Below are 17,104 nucleotides of genomic sequence, written 5' to 3'. Positions count from 1 at the left end.
TTATGCAGATTTAATTTTTTTCAACGTTTGGAAACTTATGCGTTCTGAGATGAAAAATGTGTCTTAAAAAGGTATGCAGGGAAGAGAACCACTGGGTCCTTAAACTCTTTTAAAAGTATCCACTGAGCGTCTTCTACCGAGTTGTAGGTTGGGGTACACGTAAAGATTGTATAGACAGAGCTGTGAAGCCCGCACATCCGGGTCACCGGAGAGCCAGGCAAAGGCCCCGCCCTCCTGGAGGCGGGGCCACGAGCGACCTGGATGATCCTCCTTCTCGTCGCGCCCCGCCCCATCCTCCCTGAGCACCGCGGGCCGGCGCGCGAGGCCGGAACCTGTGGGATATCCACGCAGCTTGAGCCATGGCTGACAGTGGCAGAACGCCTCAGGCCCGGGCTCTCCTGCAGCAGTGCCTGCACGCCCGGCTGCAAGTACGCCCGGCCGAGGGGGACGTCGAGGCCGAATGGGTGGAGGTAACGTTGGCCCCGCAGCTCTGGTTGTCCTGTGGCGCGCAGGGGCGGTTCTCACCGCGCTGTCCCGGTGATTCGTACCCCGCTGTCACTCTGACCCAGCCTCCTGGCGCCTGGCAGGTGGTGCGGTCGGCGCTGGACTCCTGGCCCGTCCTCCCAGTGCTGCCGTTAGTGCCTGCCTGGCCTCGCCTTTCTCCTCAGTCTTGCATCACTGGCCCCGGCCCCTTCTCCCTCGGACTCCCAGAGGAGATTAAGAGGGACCCCGGGAATTTGAACTTCCTCTCAAACGATCTACGTGAGCTCGGTGTACTTTAGGCCTAGTCTCAGACCTCTTGCTTCAAAAGAGCTAAAAGCCTGTCACTCCCGGCGCCTTTCTGGGGATGCTGGTAACTTGTGGCGGTCTGGTTCGAGCTTCTAGGTTAGACTTGTTGAAAACGCTGAAGATCTGTTTTGACTTGTACTCCAGATCCCGTCGAATTCCGTCTTATGTTGGGTGCAGCTAGGTGTTAGCACAGTAATGAGATTGTCCATGAAACTTCCTTTATCAAGAAACTTAAAATTTTGACTTTTTTCACGTTAGGAACAAAGACCACTACTTTAAAAGTTGCACTGTTATCAAACACATTTCCTCCAAAGAATTTTAAACATTTACGCCAAATGTCCTTCGACTTGAATATTTGCCTTTTTAAGACAGCCTGCCCATATGCAAAATTCCATGCAAAAACATGTTCTTTGAGGCCCTGACTTATTTTTGGAGTAAGCTGAAATGAAGGGAGGTCTTCCCTGGTGGCTCAATGGTAAAGAACTAGCCTACCAATGCAGGAGATGTAAGATTTGCAAATTCGATCCCTGGGTGAAGAAGATCCCTTGGCAGAGGGCATGGCAACCCACTCCAGTATTCCTGCCTGCAGAATGGCATGGACAGAGGAGCCTGATGGGCTGCCGTCCATGGCGTCTCACAGAGTCGGGCACCACTGAAGTGACTTAGCAGGACCACTCGAAGAAGGGGAAAAACTTGTAATAATAATAATTAAAACTTTTGTAGGTACTGGGAAACTTTAATGGATCATTTCATTCACTCATCTGCTGAATTCCATCCCAGATCTAGCACTCTGTAACACAATCTTAGTTATTATTTTAAATACAACACATAGACCGTATGTGGATGACTATTATTACATCACAATCTGTTACCCTCTGGTAGTTTTGAAATACTGAATATTTATAAGCATAAACATTCCTGTATTTTTGCCCTCCCTTTTTCTTTCTCAAAAATTCATTTCTTGTTTCTTTTGTTATGGCCTTTTAAAAATTTATCTCCCTTACTTTGAAATTTTATTCTTTCTTTTTGGCCATCCTCTCCAAAGAGTTGTCTATTTTTATATTTGCTTCAGGGGATTATAAATCCCAAACTATTAATCATTTAGATTTCTTCCATGCCTCTTTATGTTTTTATATGCTTCATGTCACATCTCCTTATGCAAAATCAAATAGTTTATTGCAGCCTGCCAAACTATCAGTGTGTTTATAAACTTTAAAAGTTATTTTAAAGCTTTCTCTTCCACTCCCACACATGGTTAAATTAGTATAAAGAGTTGACAAGTAATTAGAGAGTAAATACTTTACTCTTTCTCAAGCATCCTCCATTCTGTTAACAGTTATAATTTTTTAAAAGCTTTCTTTTTTAATTGTCACAAAGATTTGAAGGTTACTTTGCATATCCTTGGTTTCATTCATTTAGATCTTTGCTCTCACAGTAATTTTTTTTTCCTGGGAGGCATGAACTTTTTTAACCTACAGTGAGAATTATCTGTACTTCTCTATATATTTGAAATGCTCTGTTTATACTAAAAGAAGCTATAAGGAAAGTGATTCTGTTTTGAAGAGGGGAATTTGTAGGTCACAATTTAAGAGCTATTGTTGTGATAAACTAAAAGAAAATACCTTAATGAAGAGTGGTATGTGGTGAGTGATAAGAACAGGCATTTATTCATGCCAGTAATTAGATGCTTAAATCTGATGTTGTTTAGTTATTAAGTCATGTCAGACTCTTACAACCCCATGGACTGTAACCCACCAGGCTCTTCTGTCCAAGGGATTTTTCAGGCAAGAAGTCTGGAGTGGGTTGCCGTTTCCTTCTCCAAGGAATCTTCCCAACCCAGGGATTGAACCGGAGTCTACTCTGAGCTTCCCCTCATAATATGTGTCCAAATATGAATGTGCTTGAAAAATTTTGCCCTGTGCCAAAACAATCCCAGGAGAGAGGGCTGTGACAGTGCTGCAGGTATCTGAATCATTCCACCTGCCACCTCCTTACTATGGGTGTGCACTGGAGGCACTTGCTTGTTCCAAGAGCACTATTTAATTTTTTTTTTTTTTTGATGGGAGGGATGAAGCTATTTTACTGAGGAGCTTTGGGAGAGGGTCAAAGGGCTGATAGAACAATGAGATATGTCTTCCTTCTCCCCAGCTTCACCTTAGTCCTCTGAAAGACAGTCACACTTGTAGAAGGTTACTTCCTATCCAGATAGATCAGGTGTGAATGCAGAGCTGTGTTTATATTTATTTAGAAGGCTATTTAGATAACACATAGAGCCTATAAGGTAAAGTTGAACTTAAATGTACTCAACAGAGCCCCTATCATGTACAAAACAGTCTATGAAGTGCCTTGGGAGTTAAGATGTAAAATAAATTGTGTTTCAGCCCTTAAATTTCTTTTCACGTACTTAATAAGCAATTATATAGCTCTTACTATGAACCAGGCACTGTTCTAAGTACTCTACAGATATTAACTCCTTTAATCTTCATAATAGCTCTTGGACTCAAAAGGTTAATCTACAAAATAAAAAATTTAATGATTCACTTTACAGCAAAATGAAAGTCATTTATCAAATGTCTTCTTTCCATATAGTCTCTCTCCTACAAGAACTAAGAAAGAAATGTCCAAGTCATCATACAAAATAAGCTTACATTCCTGATAACAGACAACCTCTTGATGTAGAACTTAATATGAATGTGATTTCCAAGGTTTAATCACTGTGTGTATTTAAAGAATTAACAAAAGTAACACAAAACAATAGGACAGAAATTTCTTGGAGTTTATTGCAATAGAATCAGACCCTTACTTATTTTTATTATTTACAAGTAAATGGATTAGTAAGAACAAAGAATGATGATGTCAAAAGACATGTAAGTCATGATGTTGTTTATACATCAGTCATATCTGATATTATGTGAATTCATTTGATGTTGAATGAATAAGCCTCTGCAAAACTGAATGTTTCTAAATCTGTCAGCTTTACTTGAGGAGGGGAAGTCTAGTTCATAATCCTAATGATTTTGATTAGAGGTTTGAAGGTATAACCTGGGGTCTTCACTGCTCCTGGCTGTTTGGTGTTTTTTTTTTTTTTTTTTTTAGGTGCCATCAATTAATTTTTTTAAAGTTCGTTGAGTTCACCAGGTTTATCTGGATTTTAAAATCACCCAGGGGTCTTACTTCTAGGAATTTACCTTATGAAAACACTTATCTTGACTGTATTTTTAACTTGATTTTTGAAAGAAGTGATAACTGAGGTGATTGAATATAGTAAAATACTTTATTTTCTCACATATTTAAGAAATCAAGTCTGTTGTAAAAAGTTATTTCTCTTCTTCTGCGTTTAACCTCTTACCTATAACAGCTGTAAAATTTTATTCATTTTCCTCTGTATCTCTCTATAGAAGTTTCTGATCTGAGTTTATTGTGGTTTCTCCTAGGTTCAAAGAGGATTAGTGATCTACGTGTGCTTTTTCAAGGGAGCTGATAAAGAACTTCTTCCCAAAATGGGTATGTGTTTAGTATTATTTGTTTTATAAGAGAGAGAGTGAATAGCAATAGATGACCCAGAAGGGGCAAAGATTGCAATCTTATATTATATAGGTATATAAGTTATAAATGACTTAACTCTGTGTACTGTTGTTGACTTTATTTATTTTTTTGTTCCAAAGCTTAATGTAAGCAAGTATGGTGGAATTCTTTTAAAATATCTGCAGCTTTTCGGATGGCTGATGGACTGGTTTAGAAGACTGTACAAAAACGCACAGAGACAACACAGCAAGATTTAGCCAAGGATACAGAAACTTATGGAAGCAGGGTGGCCGCACAGAGAGAAACAGATGCTGCATTTCTTAATATAGTTTACCTATCTCTTAGAGGCCCTAACAGGGGCATGTAGGTGACACTGTATATGCAAGATGTGGTTCAAATCTGTGTAGATCAGGCTTATATCATTATTATGGAAAAATTTACATTCTGTAAATTCTTTGTAGGAAATGCATATAAATATTCTTGAATCAAGTTTGGTGTCATCATAGTCACACCTCCTCGAGGGGCAGAGAAGACAGAGTCAGTGTTCGGGCATCTCTGCAGGCATAATTTACCTGCCTCCATCTTCCCAGTGTTGTAAATAGTCTGTACCACTGCACATTCCTTTGATAATTACATAGGTGCAGATATACCAAATCAAACCATATGCTATCTCAAGACAGTATTTGATAGAATAATTATGTCCAAAAAAAAAGCCTGAAATAGTGGAGCTGTCCCTAAAGTTGGGGACAGGTTATCTTTCTGTTCATTAGTAAAGGCAATACCCATTAGTTGGATTAATAAGAAGGTAGCTCAGATGGTAAAGAATCTGCCTGCAATGCAGGAAACCCATGTTCGATCCCTGGATCCGGAAGATGCCCTGGAGAAAGCAATGGCTACCCACTTCAGTATTCTTGCCTGAAAATCCCAAGAACAGAGGAGCCTGGCAGGAAGTAGTCCATGGGATCACAAAGAGCTGGACATGACTAAGTGGCTAACACGTACACATAAACTATACAGATGAGTAATTGAAGCAGGCAGAAGTTAATTAACCTAGAAGAGCTTTGAACAGTGGAACTCAAGCGTTAATAGCCCAGTGAAGAACAACTTGAACAAAGGGCTAAAGCTTCTAGAGGAGATTTTATGCTGAGACATCAAACATGTTTGACAACTTTGTCAGAAGTTGAAAACTAGACTTGAGGAGGGCCTGTGATAGGTAAGGATGGAAAGCCAGTAACTGTAATAGTTTGAAATTTGAATCTGGAGGGTAATAGGGAGTTTTAAAGTGTTTAAAGAGAAAATAAAATGAGGTATCTTGTTAGGATGATTGCAGGGATTTAATGCTTAGATATTGGGCATTCTGTCTGTTTCTGCTTTGAATTAAGGCCTTATTAACCTTTAAAAGTCTATAGTAGAAATCTTCAAAAACAGGAAAGGCATTTTTTTCATGACTTAATGTTGACTTTCTAAAGTTGTTTTTATATATTCTTAAATGGATCCTAATTATAATAAGGCAAAATGAACCAGCCAAACCCAAGCCACATTTTGTTATGTAGTAATTATATCCTGTGTACATACATGTATGTCTTTCTGAGTTTACTTTGAATATGTGCATGAGATTGTGGTCAGTTAAAAGTCCGCCTAAACTCTTCTAGGGGACAGTCTGTAACACAAAGCTTTTATATATCATGATTCTCAGTAAGGAACTGTGACTCTTAAGAATCACATTCTACTGGTGTGAGTTATAAGCAAAACAAGTCCATCTATTATTGATAAAAGTAGCTTGTACTTCCCTCTATTCCAGGAGGCAAAGTAAGCCAGTGTGACGGGATTCTCCTAAACAGCCCGCCTCATACTTACTACATGGATTCAGATTTTTCCAGTCAAATCATGTACCTCTTGGGAACATAACAACCAGTTACAGCCGTAAAAAATAGAAATGTGCATAATCTCCCTCAGTTCATCTTCAGTATAATTGGACAGAGATTCAGGGGCCCTGTCAAAGCTTTGCTTCCCATGTTCATCATTAGAGATACTTGAGTTTCTAAAAAGTGAAAGTGAAATGAAAGTGAAAGTCACTCAGTTGTATCTGATTCTTTGTGACATCATGGACAGTACAGTCCATGGAATTCTCCAGAGTGGGTAGCCTTTCCCTTCTCCAGGGGATCTTCCTAACCCAGGGATTGAACCCAGGTCTCCCACATCACAGGCACATTCTTTACCAGCTGAGCCCCAAAGGAAGCCCCAAGATGCCATTAATTCATCATCTCATTTTAATTCTACTTACTGACATTTGTATTTGTATTTACTTCTACATGCTGATATTGGTGGCTCAGTGGTAAAGAATCTGCCTGCAATGCAGGAGATACAGGTTCAATCCCTGGGTTGGGAAGATCCCGTGGAGGAGGGCATGGCAACCAACTCCAGTATTCTTGCATGGAGAATGCATGTTCAGAAGATCCTGGTGGGCTACAGTCCATGGGGCCCCAAAAGAGTCAGATGTGACTTAACAACTAAGCAACAATAACAACTGATATTTGCATTATCAATCATCAATGCATGCACAGTTACTTGTGTCTGACTCTGCAATTCTGGACAGACTACTCTGTCTGTGGGATTTTCCAGCAAGAATACTGGAGTAGGTTGCCATTTCCTCCTCCAGCGGAATCTTCCTGACTGGGGAATTGAACCCCCATCTCCTGTGTCTCCTGCATTAAAGGCAGATTCATTACTGCTTGACCAATAGGGGAAGCCCATATTTGTATGCCAACAGCACTAATAGAATTCTTAGAGCCAGTAGAGGGAGGTATATGGAAGTATAATAAATTACATTTACCTTTCTGGCCTATTATTTCAAAATTGCTTTCTTAGTCTGTCACTGGCCCGAGGCCTGGATAGCTGGGTAGTGATTTCTGTGGAATGAAATGCTCTGGAGAATTAGAATTTCCTTAAAAGCAATCAATAGGGACTGCTGGCTATATAGCAAAATCCTATTTATAATAGAGAAAATTAGAAGTATTTTAAAATAGGTATTAGTTAAATGAAAATTGATAGTGCTTAATGCATAGCTTAGAAATTCATTTGGGTGTTCACCTTGGCAGGTTTTCACCAGGTTAATTCCTTGATTTGTAGAGTAAAAGCCTTACTGAATCCTTGCTGATATTTGCTACAGGCTTTCTAAAATTGAAATCATTGATACCTCACTAGAAACCATAGCTTTTCAAGCCTGATTATTCACAAAGGAATGTGAGGTTTCAGTAATTCTTTTACCATTTACGTCCTCTCAGGACTATAAGCAGAAGTTATACCCTTTGTAGAGGTAGAAAGACCCTGAGTTTTATATTAGGCATTTCTTTTGCTTATTGTTTTGAAAACTGGCCAGTGTTGAAATGTAAAAGTTCTATAAGTTTAGATTTTTTTTTAGCTCACATAAATATTTATGGTTATTTCGACACTTCTTACTAGCTGTGAGTGTACATTCATAAATGGCATAAAAGTAATAATCTCATATTTTCCTGTATGTATATGAAGATAATGCCAGTAACTGTGCCTTTGGATTTACTTTTCCAGTTGACAATGAATTTTATTTTGTTTTATTTTTTTGACAATGAATTTCTGATGATTCTACCTTTCACCTTTATCCTTCTCCCACTGGTGATGTTTGTATTGATGAAATGATTAGTCTATGTTAATAATGCCTTTGAGGTTATAAAACTACAAAATCAGCTAGTTTGTAACAGAATTGAACCTGGAATCTTTGTTTCAGCTTAGAACTCTAGGCAACTAAGTTTAAAATAATAAATGCACTAAGGTTTTTATTTAATATTCTTTGTTATAAAGCATAATATGTGTGTGGAGGATCTGTCACGGTCTTTTCCAGTAGGATTTGCTTTGAGATATAAAAAGGAACATAAAGGCAAAGTCTTCTCATATATCCCTCAGGGAAGCAATATTTTTAAGTTCTGGTATATGGTTAATTCTGTAGTCTTTCCTGGATGATTTTATTGCAGGAAGATCCTAACTGCCAAGTCAGATTTAAAACATCATGCCATTTTCTGCTTGAAATCTTCCTTGTTTTTCATGCTTAGATAATTTAGCTTACTGAAGCCATTTTTGAAATCTACATAGAGACTTTGGGTTAAAAGCATGAGCTGACAAACTGAATTTTCAACATGAAATTTGCTGAGTAGAAGATTGTTGTTTTTCTTCATGTTTGTTTTTTACTTTAAAATGTTTTCCCTTTCTTCCCCACCCAGTTAATACACTGTTAAATGTGAAATTAAGTGAAACAGAAAATGGCAAGCACGTCTCTATATTGGATCTACCTGGCAACATTCTTATCATCCCTCAAGCCACCCTTGGGGGTAGAGTAAAAGGAAGAAGCATGCAGTATCACTGTAACTCTGGAAAAGAAGAGGGATTAGAACTTTATTCCCAATTTGTGAATCTCTGTAAAAAAGAATTAGCTGCTAATAGCAAGTGTGCTGAAGCTGGGGTTGTTGTGAAACACGGTACTTATGGCAATAGGCAGGTGTTAAAGCTCGACACCAATGGACCGTACACACACCTAATTGAGTTTTGAAAGTTTCGACAGCCATAATTAGATTCCCTAGCCCCTTCTTCTTGAGTACACTAATCTGCAGCATTTTTAGATAAGAAAATCCTGGGTTCCATCCACAACTCTGCAGCCTCCTAATTGGATGACCTTGCCTGTCACCTAACTGTGGATCTCAGTCACCTTCCATCCCACTTTCCCCTGCACTGACACTCAGAAATTTGAAAAATCCTTCTCTTCACTTTATGGTCATTGATAAGAACATGGAAGTATTCCTAGAGAGTTGTATTTAAGCTTTTTGCAGTGAAGCATTTTTACGATCAATGAAAATATATTTCTTACGCCCTCAAATATGTGTGGTATGTAATAAAAATCACTGTTTGTGTTAAAACTAGGTAAAACCCAGCACAAACCAATTATAATTTTGTCAAATTTGTCTTAATATTTCAGGTTTCCGTATTTTGAATAACAGAATATGCAATTTACTATTCTAATATTGTCTATGAAAATGTAATACAAAAATGTTATGTGCATTTTAATATTACTTTCCAAGACTATCCAAGTGCTTTAAGTTATTTTAAGAATCTTTAGTTGATACACGAACAGAGGGTAGGGGACTAAAAGTTGTTTTTGTTTAATATTCTTGGTTAACATTCTGTTTCTCAGTTTTTTACCAAAACAGTGTGTGTCATATTGTTTGTCTTTGGTTTTTAAAAGTTAGTGTTTAATTAAATTAGTGTTCATAATTTTTTTAGGAAGTTCTTTTCTTGTTGATTTAGATTGCTATATAATAGGAATAAAAAGGGAAGCTTTCTACTAGAATTACTTGAAACCAAGTTGATTTGTTTATTTCCGTTTTATTGACTTAGTGATTTGGACCCAGTGTCATTTTTTCTTTTAGTGTGTTTTTGTGTCCTCCCTCCTCAAAATTTATATGTTGAAGTTTCCCAAGTCTCCCGATGGTATTTGTAGATGGGGCCTTTGGAAGGTAATCAGGGTTAATAGATCATGAGAGTGGGTGCCCTCATGATGGGATTAGTGTCCTCATAAGAAGAAACACCAGAGAATTTACTCACCCTTTCTCTTCCGGCCATGTGAAGATTCAGTGAGAAGGGGCCCTTTTACTAACAAGGAAGAGAACCTTTACCAGAAACTGACCATGCTGGTGCCCCGATCTTGAACTTCTAGCCTGCAGAGCTATAGGAAAATAAATTTCTGTTGTTTAAGCCACCGTAAGTGTATGGTATTTTGTTCTAACAGCCCAAGCTAAGACAGTGATATAAATAGCCAGTAAGGTAGGCTTCTCAAAGCCAAGAGAGGAAGATCTGTAAGAAGTTGAAAGAACAAATGAATCAATAAAAGGTATTATTCATATTTTGCAAACTCCTTTGACTTGAATCAGATATTTTAAAGAGTGAAAATGAAATAGTGTTTATAATTATCAAAAGATAAAAAATTGAGTTGAATAAATATCTTAAGTAGCTGTTGAAAATTCTTTGTGTCTTATACAATTTCTTTAGGATTGGGTTCCTTAGATTCTTAAAGTGTCTTAAGAAAAAACATCCTATTTTCTCTGTATCCTTCCTGTACTATTCTATTTTAGAACTTGAGGATCAATAATTGGCTTGGTAGTGAGCTCATTGTCCTGAACTTTTGCTTTATTGATTCACAATACACTTATTGAAATGTAATAAACTATTCATAAACTTGCAAACTCCAATTTTCTCAGAATTTCTCCAAAGAAGTGTATGTCTTTCAAAAAGATTATGTGTTACCTATTTTAAATCATTTTGATGTGTGTGGGTGAAATGCTGACTCACAGCCCTAGATTGCTATTTTATAGTTCAGGCAATTCTCCTTTAAAGAAAAAATTTGCTTGAGGTACTTGTGGAGAATAGCAGTTTCAACTACATGAAAGGTTATTAAGCAGAAGATGACACCCAAGTTTGTTTCATTTCCCAGGAGGCTAGAACAAGTAGGAAAAAGCAAGAGAAATAGTAGATTTGAAAATAACTACTGTGTCTTTCTATAGCATTCCTGGCCCAAGATGCTTCAAGAACCTTCAACAGATACCTAGTTTTATCTTCACAATATGTAATGAGGACAGTGCTCTGGAAAGTAAGAAAATGCTGGAAGAATTTTTCCAAGATCATACATTAGGGAGCAATAATTTCCATCTCCCTGACTTTTCTTGTAGTGAGAGTTGAAATTGATCTTTATAAAGGTTTGGCATCTCCCAGTGTGGATCACTTGAGAAAGAAGAGCCAGTAAATTGTTCTACTTACTGAATTAGGTGGCTGGAGGGTTACACCTAATTTAGGTGTCTTCTGTCTCTGTTTTTCGAAGATTCTAGAATGTTTAAATTAGAGTATCTTTTCTTTTAACTGAAGTATATAGTTGTTTACAGTGTGAGTTAGTTTCAAGTGTATAGCAAAGTGATTCAGTGTGTATGTGTATATATTTTTTTTCAGATTCTTTTCCCTTTGTAAGTTATTATAAAATATTGAGTATAGTGCCCTGTGCTATACAGTAGGACCTCATTGTTTGTCTATTATATATAAGAGTATATATCTATTAATTCCAAACTCCTAATTTGTTCTCCCTTCTGCTTTCCCTTTTGGTAACCATAAGTTTGTTGTCTATGTCTCAGTCTGTTAATATTTTGTGAATAAGTTCATTTGTGTCATTTAAGATTAACATTTGTAAGTGATATCAAATGATATTTATCTTTGCCTGAATTACTTCACATAGAATGTCATTTCTAAATACTGTTTTATCTGTCCATTTTTAAAACTTCATGTATTCAGTTATTTAAAATACTGTGTATAAGGCATGGACTACCAATGAGTATGAATTTATCTTGAATGTACTCATACTAGGTAAGGCAAATACTTTTACATTTCTTCATTAGTTCAAGTCAAAAGAAGACATGAAATCTGTGAATCATATATGTATTAGTGACTTACTGACTCCATAATGGAAGACCTGGGCTTCCCTGGTGGCTCAAAAAGTAAAGAATCTACCTGCAATGCAGGAGGCCCAGGTTCAGTCCCTGGGTGGAGAAGGTGCCCTGTGGAAGGCAATGGCCACCCACTCCAGCATTCTGGCCTGTAGAATTCCGTGGACAGAGGAGCCTGGCGGGCTACAGTCCATGGGTTTGCAAAGAGTCGAGCATGATTGAGTGACTAACACACACAAAGGGAGACCTAAACTTATCAGATATAACGATCAAAGATGTAGAATCCTATGCCACTTGTTTCAGAGGATAAAAACTCATACTGGTGTTATAAGAGAATGATGACATGTCAGATTTTTATTATCTGTGGTTAACATTGCAAAGGATCTGATTTGTTACATTATAGTTATTTCTTAAAGCTCACATGATAATAAAACCAGTATTTCTAGAAGTACTTTACTTATTAATTTATTGAAATAAGACTACTTTCTGAAAGGGAAGATCTATTAGAAAACTAACATTTTCATTCTGAAGCCACGCTTTGGTGATGACCCTAAATGTCTGTTTATTTTGATAGTCTCCTAATTATTCTCCCTCCGTCCTATTTCTCCTACCTCTAATCCCTTTTTGCAGATGATTTCCAAGGTAATGTTTCTAGAAAATTCCTTTCTGTATAACACTCCACTGTTCAGAAACTTTTATAACTTTTTTTTTTTTTTTTTGGCCTACAGGACAAAGTCTAAACTTCTGAAGTTGGCATGAAGGTTCTCCTTACTCACTAGGAGTGAATGAACTCATGAAGGGAAAAATGTAGAGGACCAAAGTCAGAATCCTGAGAGAAACAAAATAAAGGCAACATATGAGAGGCCAGAGAATGGTACAGAGGTCAAAGAGACAGAGAGAACCAGATAATGTATTGTTAACACAAGATAGTTTTCAAGATGTAAACAGTGGCAGAGTCAGTACCAAATACTGAAGAAATATTGCATTACACTGAGGAAAAAACTTCTGGGCCTAGCAGTTAAGTGTTTTCAAACTTACGGAAAACTGATTTAAAATTTGTAAGTTAGTAGGATAGAAAAGGATTCTTTTTTTCTTCAGGTAGAGTGTTTCAAGGTTTGCCACTGGACCACCTGTACAGGAATCATCTGGGGAATCTAACATTTTACCAAATGCAGTTTTTTGGGACTATCCCAAATCTGTTGAATTAGAATCTCAGGAGTTAATATCTGTCTAGTCACCAGTCTTCTCCCGGTGATTATTGTATATCCTGGAATCTCAGAACCACTGTTACTTGAATGAAGCCTAGACCTCTAAAGCTGGTATTACAGTTTTATAATCTGGCTTCAGCTTGACTTCTGACCCTTTCTCCCTCTACTCCCCAATAGAAATTCTCCAGTATAGCTCTTTTTCTACCCTTCTTAGATCATGCTAATTGATAAGTTGCCTTTTGCCCTCCTCTAAATCCATCGTTCAGTATCTGGCTCAAGTTGGTCTCTTCTGTCATTTCTCCTGCCTTTACCTCCCCAGAAATATGGTGGTTCCACTCTTGACACTTGTTATGTGTTTTAGGAGACTGAGTACTTCACCTTTTTTTATGTTTATATGTCCTAACTACAAGAGTATAAATAATATTGAACAGAGACAATATAACATGAGCACACACAGTTTTTCTTTAAATCTCCCACGGTTCATCTATAGCACTGTGTTGTCCATGCTCAATAACTCACAGTGTTACCTGAATTAATATGGAGGCATGTCAGGGGCTAGAATACTCTTGATTTTGGTTCAGTTTTACCAGTATTTCCCACAGATTTCTTTGTCATTAAGGAATAAAGAGGTTGGAATGTGCAGGAACCAAATTTAATACCACCACCCCCTTTCTTTAATACAATAGATAATACCAGAAAAGTTAAAAAGACAAAGTAAAACAGATTATTGAGATTCAACAAAAATGTAGGCATTGCTATTTCTATTTTGTTGCTTTATTATATCAGGGTGTTAAAGAGAAAAACCGCATGCCCAAAATGGTGTCCCTTGTGCTAAAGCCCATGATACCAAACCTAGATTTAAGATCCAACCTAATTTCAGTTTCAACCTTTACTAGAAATGAGGTCTTTTTATTAAAAAAAAAAAAAGAATAGCTGACGTACAATGTTGTGAAATTGTTTCGCAATTGTAGCAGTTCATTTCTGCTGTATAGCAAAGTGATTCAGTTACACAAATTATATATACATTTTTATATTCTTTTGCATTATGATTTATCATAGGATATGGAATATAATTATCTGTGCTATACAGAAGGACCTTGTTTATTCATTCTGTATATAATAGCTCACATCTGCTGACCTGAATCTCTCACTCTACCCACCCCCAACCCCCTCCCCCTTGGCAACTACAAGACTGTTTTCTATGTCCATGAGACTGTTCCTGTTTTGTAGATCGGTTCATTTGTGTCATATTTTTAGATTCCATATGTAAGTGATATCATGCAGTATTTATCTTTCTCTGTCTGACTTAGTAATCTCTAGTTGCATATATATTGCTGCAAATGGCATTCTTTCTTTTTTTTTTTATTCCTAAGTAGTATTCCATTTCAAAGCTAGTGGTAAAGAACCCACCTGCCGATGCAGGAGACATAAAGTGATGTGGGTTTGATCACTGGGTTCGGAAGATCCTCTGGAGGAGGGCATGGCAACCCACTCCAGTTTTCTTGCCTGGAAAATACCTTGGACAGAGGAGCCTGGCAGACTACAGTCCATAGAGTTGCAAAGAGTCGAACACGACTGAACGACTTAACACGCAACACACAAAGTATTCCATTGTATGAATGTACCGCATCTTCTTTTTCCATTCATCTGTTGATGGACATTTAAGTTGTTTCCATGTCTTGACTATTGTGACCTGTGCTGCTGTGAATATAGGATTGCATGAATCTTTTTGGATTAGAGTTTTGTCTGGATATATGCCCAGGAGTGGAATTGCTGGATCATATAGTAATTCTACTCTAGTTTTCTGAGGAAGCTTCATACTGTTTTTCATAGTGGCTGAACCAACTTACATTCCCACCAACAGTGCAGGAGAGTTCCCTCAGAAATGTAGTCTTAATCAACCAGTCTAGAGTTTCTGATCAATACCAATGTGGTAATCTGCCATGGGCTTCCCTGGTGGTTCAGACAATAAAGAATCTACCTGCAACGTGGGAGACCTGGGTTCGATCCCTGGGTTGGGAAGATCCCCTGGAGAAGGGGATGGCTACCCACTCGAGTATTCTTGCCTGGAGAATCCCATGGACAGAGGACTCTGACGGGCTACAGTCCATGGAGTCACAAAGAGTCAGACATGACTGAGCAGCTAGGCACACACAGTCTGCCATGTGGGTGCTCTTTGTCCTCAAGAAGAGGAAGCCATCTATATAATAAAACCCTTCAACCCTTCCCCCTAAAGATGTTTTAGCCTAAACGTAGTTCTTTCTTTTCTTTTGCTAAGAGCTACCTTGCCCCACCTTTCTTCCTGTAAAATGCTTCCATTTTTTATACCCCCTCCTAGCACTCCTCTGGAGAAGGCAATGGCACCCCCACTCCAGTACTCTTGCCTGGAAAATCCCATGGACAGAGGAGTCTGGTAGGCTGCAGTCCATGGGGTCACACAGAGTCTGACACAACTGAGCGACTTCACTTTCACTTTTCACTTTCATGCATTGGAGAAGGAAATGGCAACCCACTCCAGTGTTCTTGCCTGGAGAATCCCAGGGATGGGGGAGCCTGGTGGGCTGCCACCTATGGGGTCGCACAGAGTCGGACACGACTGAAGCAATTTAGCAGCAGCAGCAGTAGCAGCACCCCTCTAGGTGCTCACTAGGATGCTGCCTGATTGATGTATTTCTCAATAAGGTCAATTAAGAGTTTCAGCTTCCTTGCCCTGTGGCATATGGGGTCTTAGCTCCTGGATCAAGGATTGAACCTGTGTCCTCTTTGGTAGGTGGCAGCTTCACCACTGGGCCACCAAGAAAGTGCCAATTAAAAAAATTTTTTTTTTGAGTCCTTTTTCAAAGTAAACCTTTTATGAGTCAAATATAAATGTCTTTTTGTATTAATAAATACTAATTTTGATAGGACAAGCTTTAAGACCCTTCTAGATTTAATTACAAAGTGAAGTGAAAGTTGCTCAGTTGTGTCCAATGCTGCAACCCCATGAGCTATATAGTCTATGAAATCCTCTAGGCCAGAATACTGTAGTGGGTAGCCTTTCCCTTCTCCAGAGGATCTTCCCAACCCAGGGAAGAATCTGCCTCCCACATTGCAGGCAGAGTATCAGCTGAGCCACAAGGGAAGCCCATATTTAATTACAAAATAAACCAATTCTGTAGAATGCATCACAAATAGCCAACTTCATGATAAATATGATCCTACTTCTTTTTACTGGACTTTTCCATATGAAGGAATTCATTATTTTGGGTTATTTAGCATTTTTCTCTTAAGAAACAATACAATTTGACCTATTACATCAGCTTTTTTTTTCTGAATGTGAAAAGAAGAATTTATGTAGAAAATGTACCACACCCTCTTTAAGAGTTTCTGAGAACCGTTAGCTAATACTCTTATAAACAGTTGGGGATGGGAAAGTAATTGTGGACTTTTTTTTTTGAGGGGGAGATAGGGAGTCTTTTCAGGGCAGGTCTAACTATACTAGCAAAAATGCCATCCTTGGCTCCCACTTGGAGATATTGTTTACTTAACTTTGTACTAACAGATAAACTGAGACACGCTTTCTACTCTAGGCCTTCTTTTACTTTGCAGCCCCAAGGTAAGTCTCTTTAATGAGTAGATCATCACAGTTGCATTTTCTCAGTGCCTAAATTATTTTGTATCTTGATTACATTCACATAGTCTTCATGACTGTTATTTCTTTTCATCCTATACATACTTCACCTTTTTCAAGCCAGGTGTTGGAAATCTAACATTTTTGTAATACTGCATCATCAATAGCTGCTCTCCATTTGAAAGTTATAATCCTTAGAATGTGTAGGTCACCAGCGGATCTGGGAGCTATGTGAAATACAGATGGTTCAAGATATGACCCTTAACCCCAAGGAATTTACCATCTAGTAGTGGACATGATAGACACAGAAATGTACTAAGTACTGTGTGACCAGTGGTATCTGGACAGTGCTATCTCTGAGCTATAGAATAGCAGCAGACGGAGAAGATATTTCCAGCTAGAGTGGTGAATCCGTGTGTTAAAACAGGCATGGCAACCTGAGCCACCCCTTGTAGAATGGG

At 38.2% G+C, this 17,104-nt stretch overlaps 1 protein-coding gene across 1 annotated transcript; it reads left to right on the top strand.

Moving 5' to 3' along the window:
* Positions 1-228: 228 nt before the first annotated feature.
* Positions 229-10,096, top strand: DTD2 (D-aminoacyl-tRNA deacylase 2). The gene is made up of 3 exons (XM_069559464.1): positions 229-470; positions 4,224-4,293; positions 8,568-10,096. The coding sequence occupies exons 1-3, from the start codon at positions 360-362 to the stop codon at positions 8,891-8,893; spliced, it is 507 nt and encodes a 168-aa protein (XP_069415565.1). The 5' UTR covers positions 229-359; the 3' UTR covers positions 8,894-10,096.
* Positions 10,097-17,104: the final 7,008 nt, after the last annotated feature.

Source organism: Ovis canadensis, chromosome 18 (assembly GCF_042477335.2).
Source record: "Ovis canadensis isolate MfBH-ARS-UI-01 breed Bighorn chromosome 18, ARS-UI_OviCan_v2, whole genome shotgun sequence".
Classification (NCBI taxonomy): Eukaryota; Metazoa; Chordata; class Mammalia; order Artiodactyla; family Bovidae; genus Ovis; species Ovis canadensis.
This window is presented reverse-complemented; position numbering and strand designations above follow the sequence as displayed.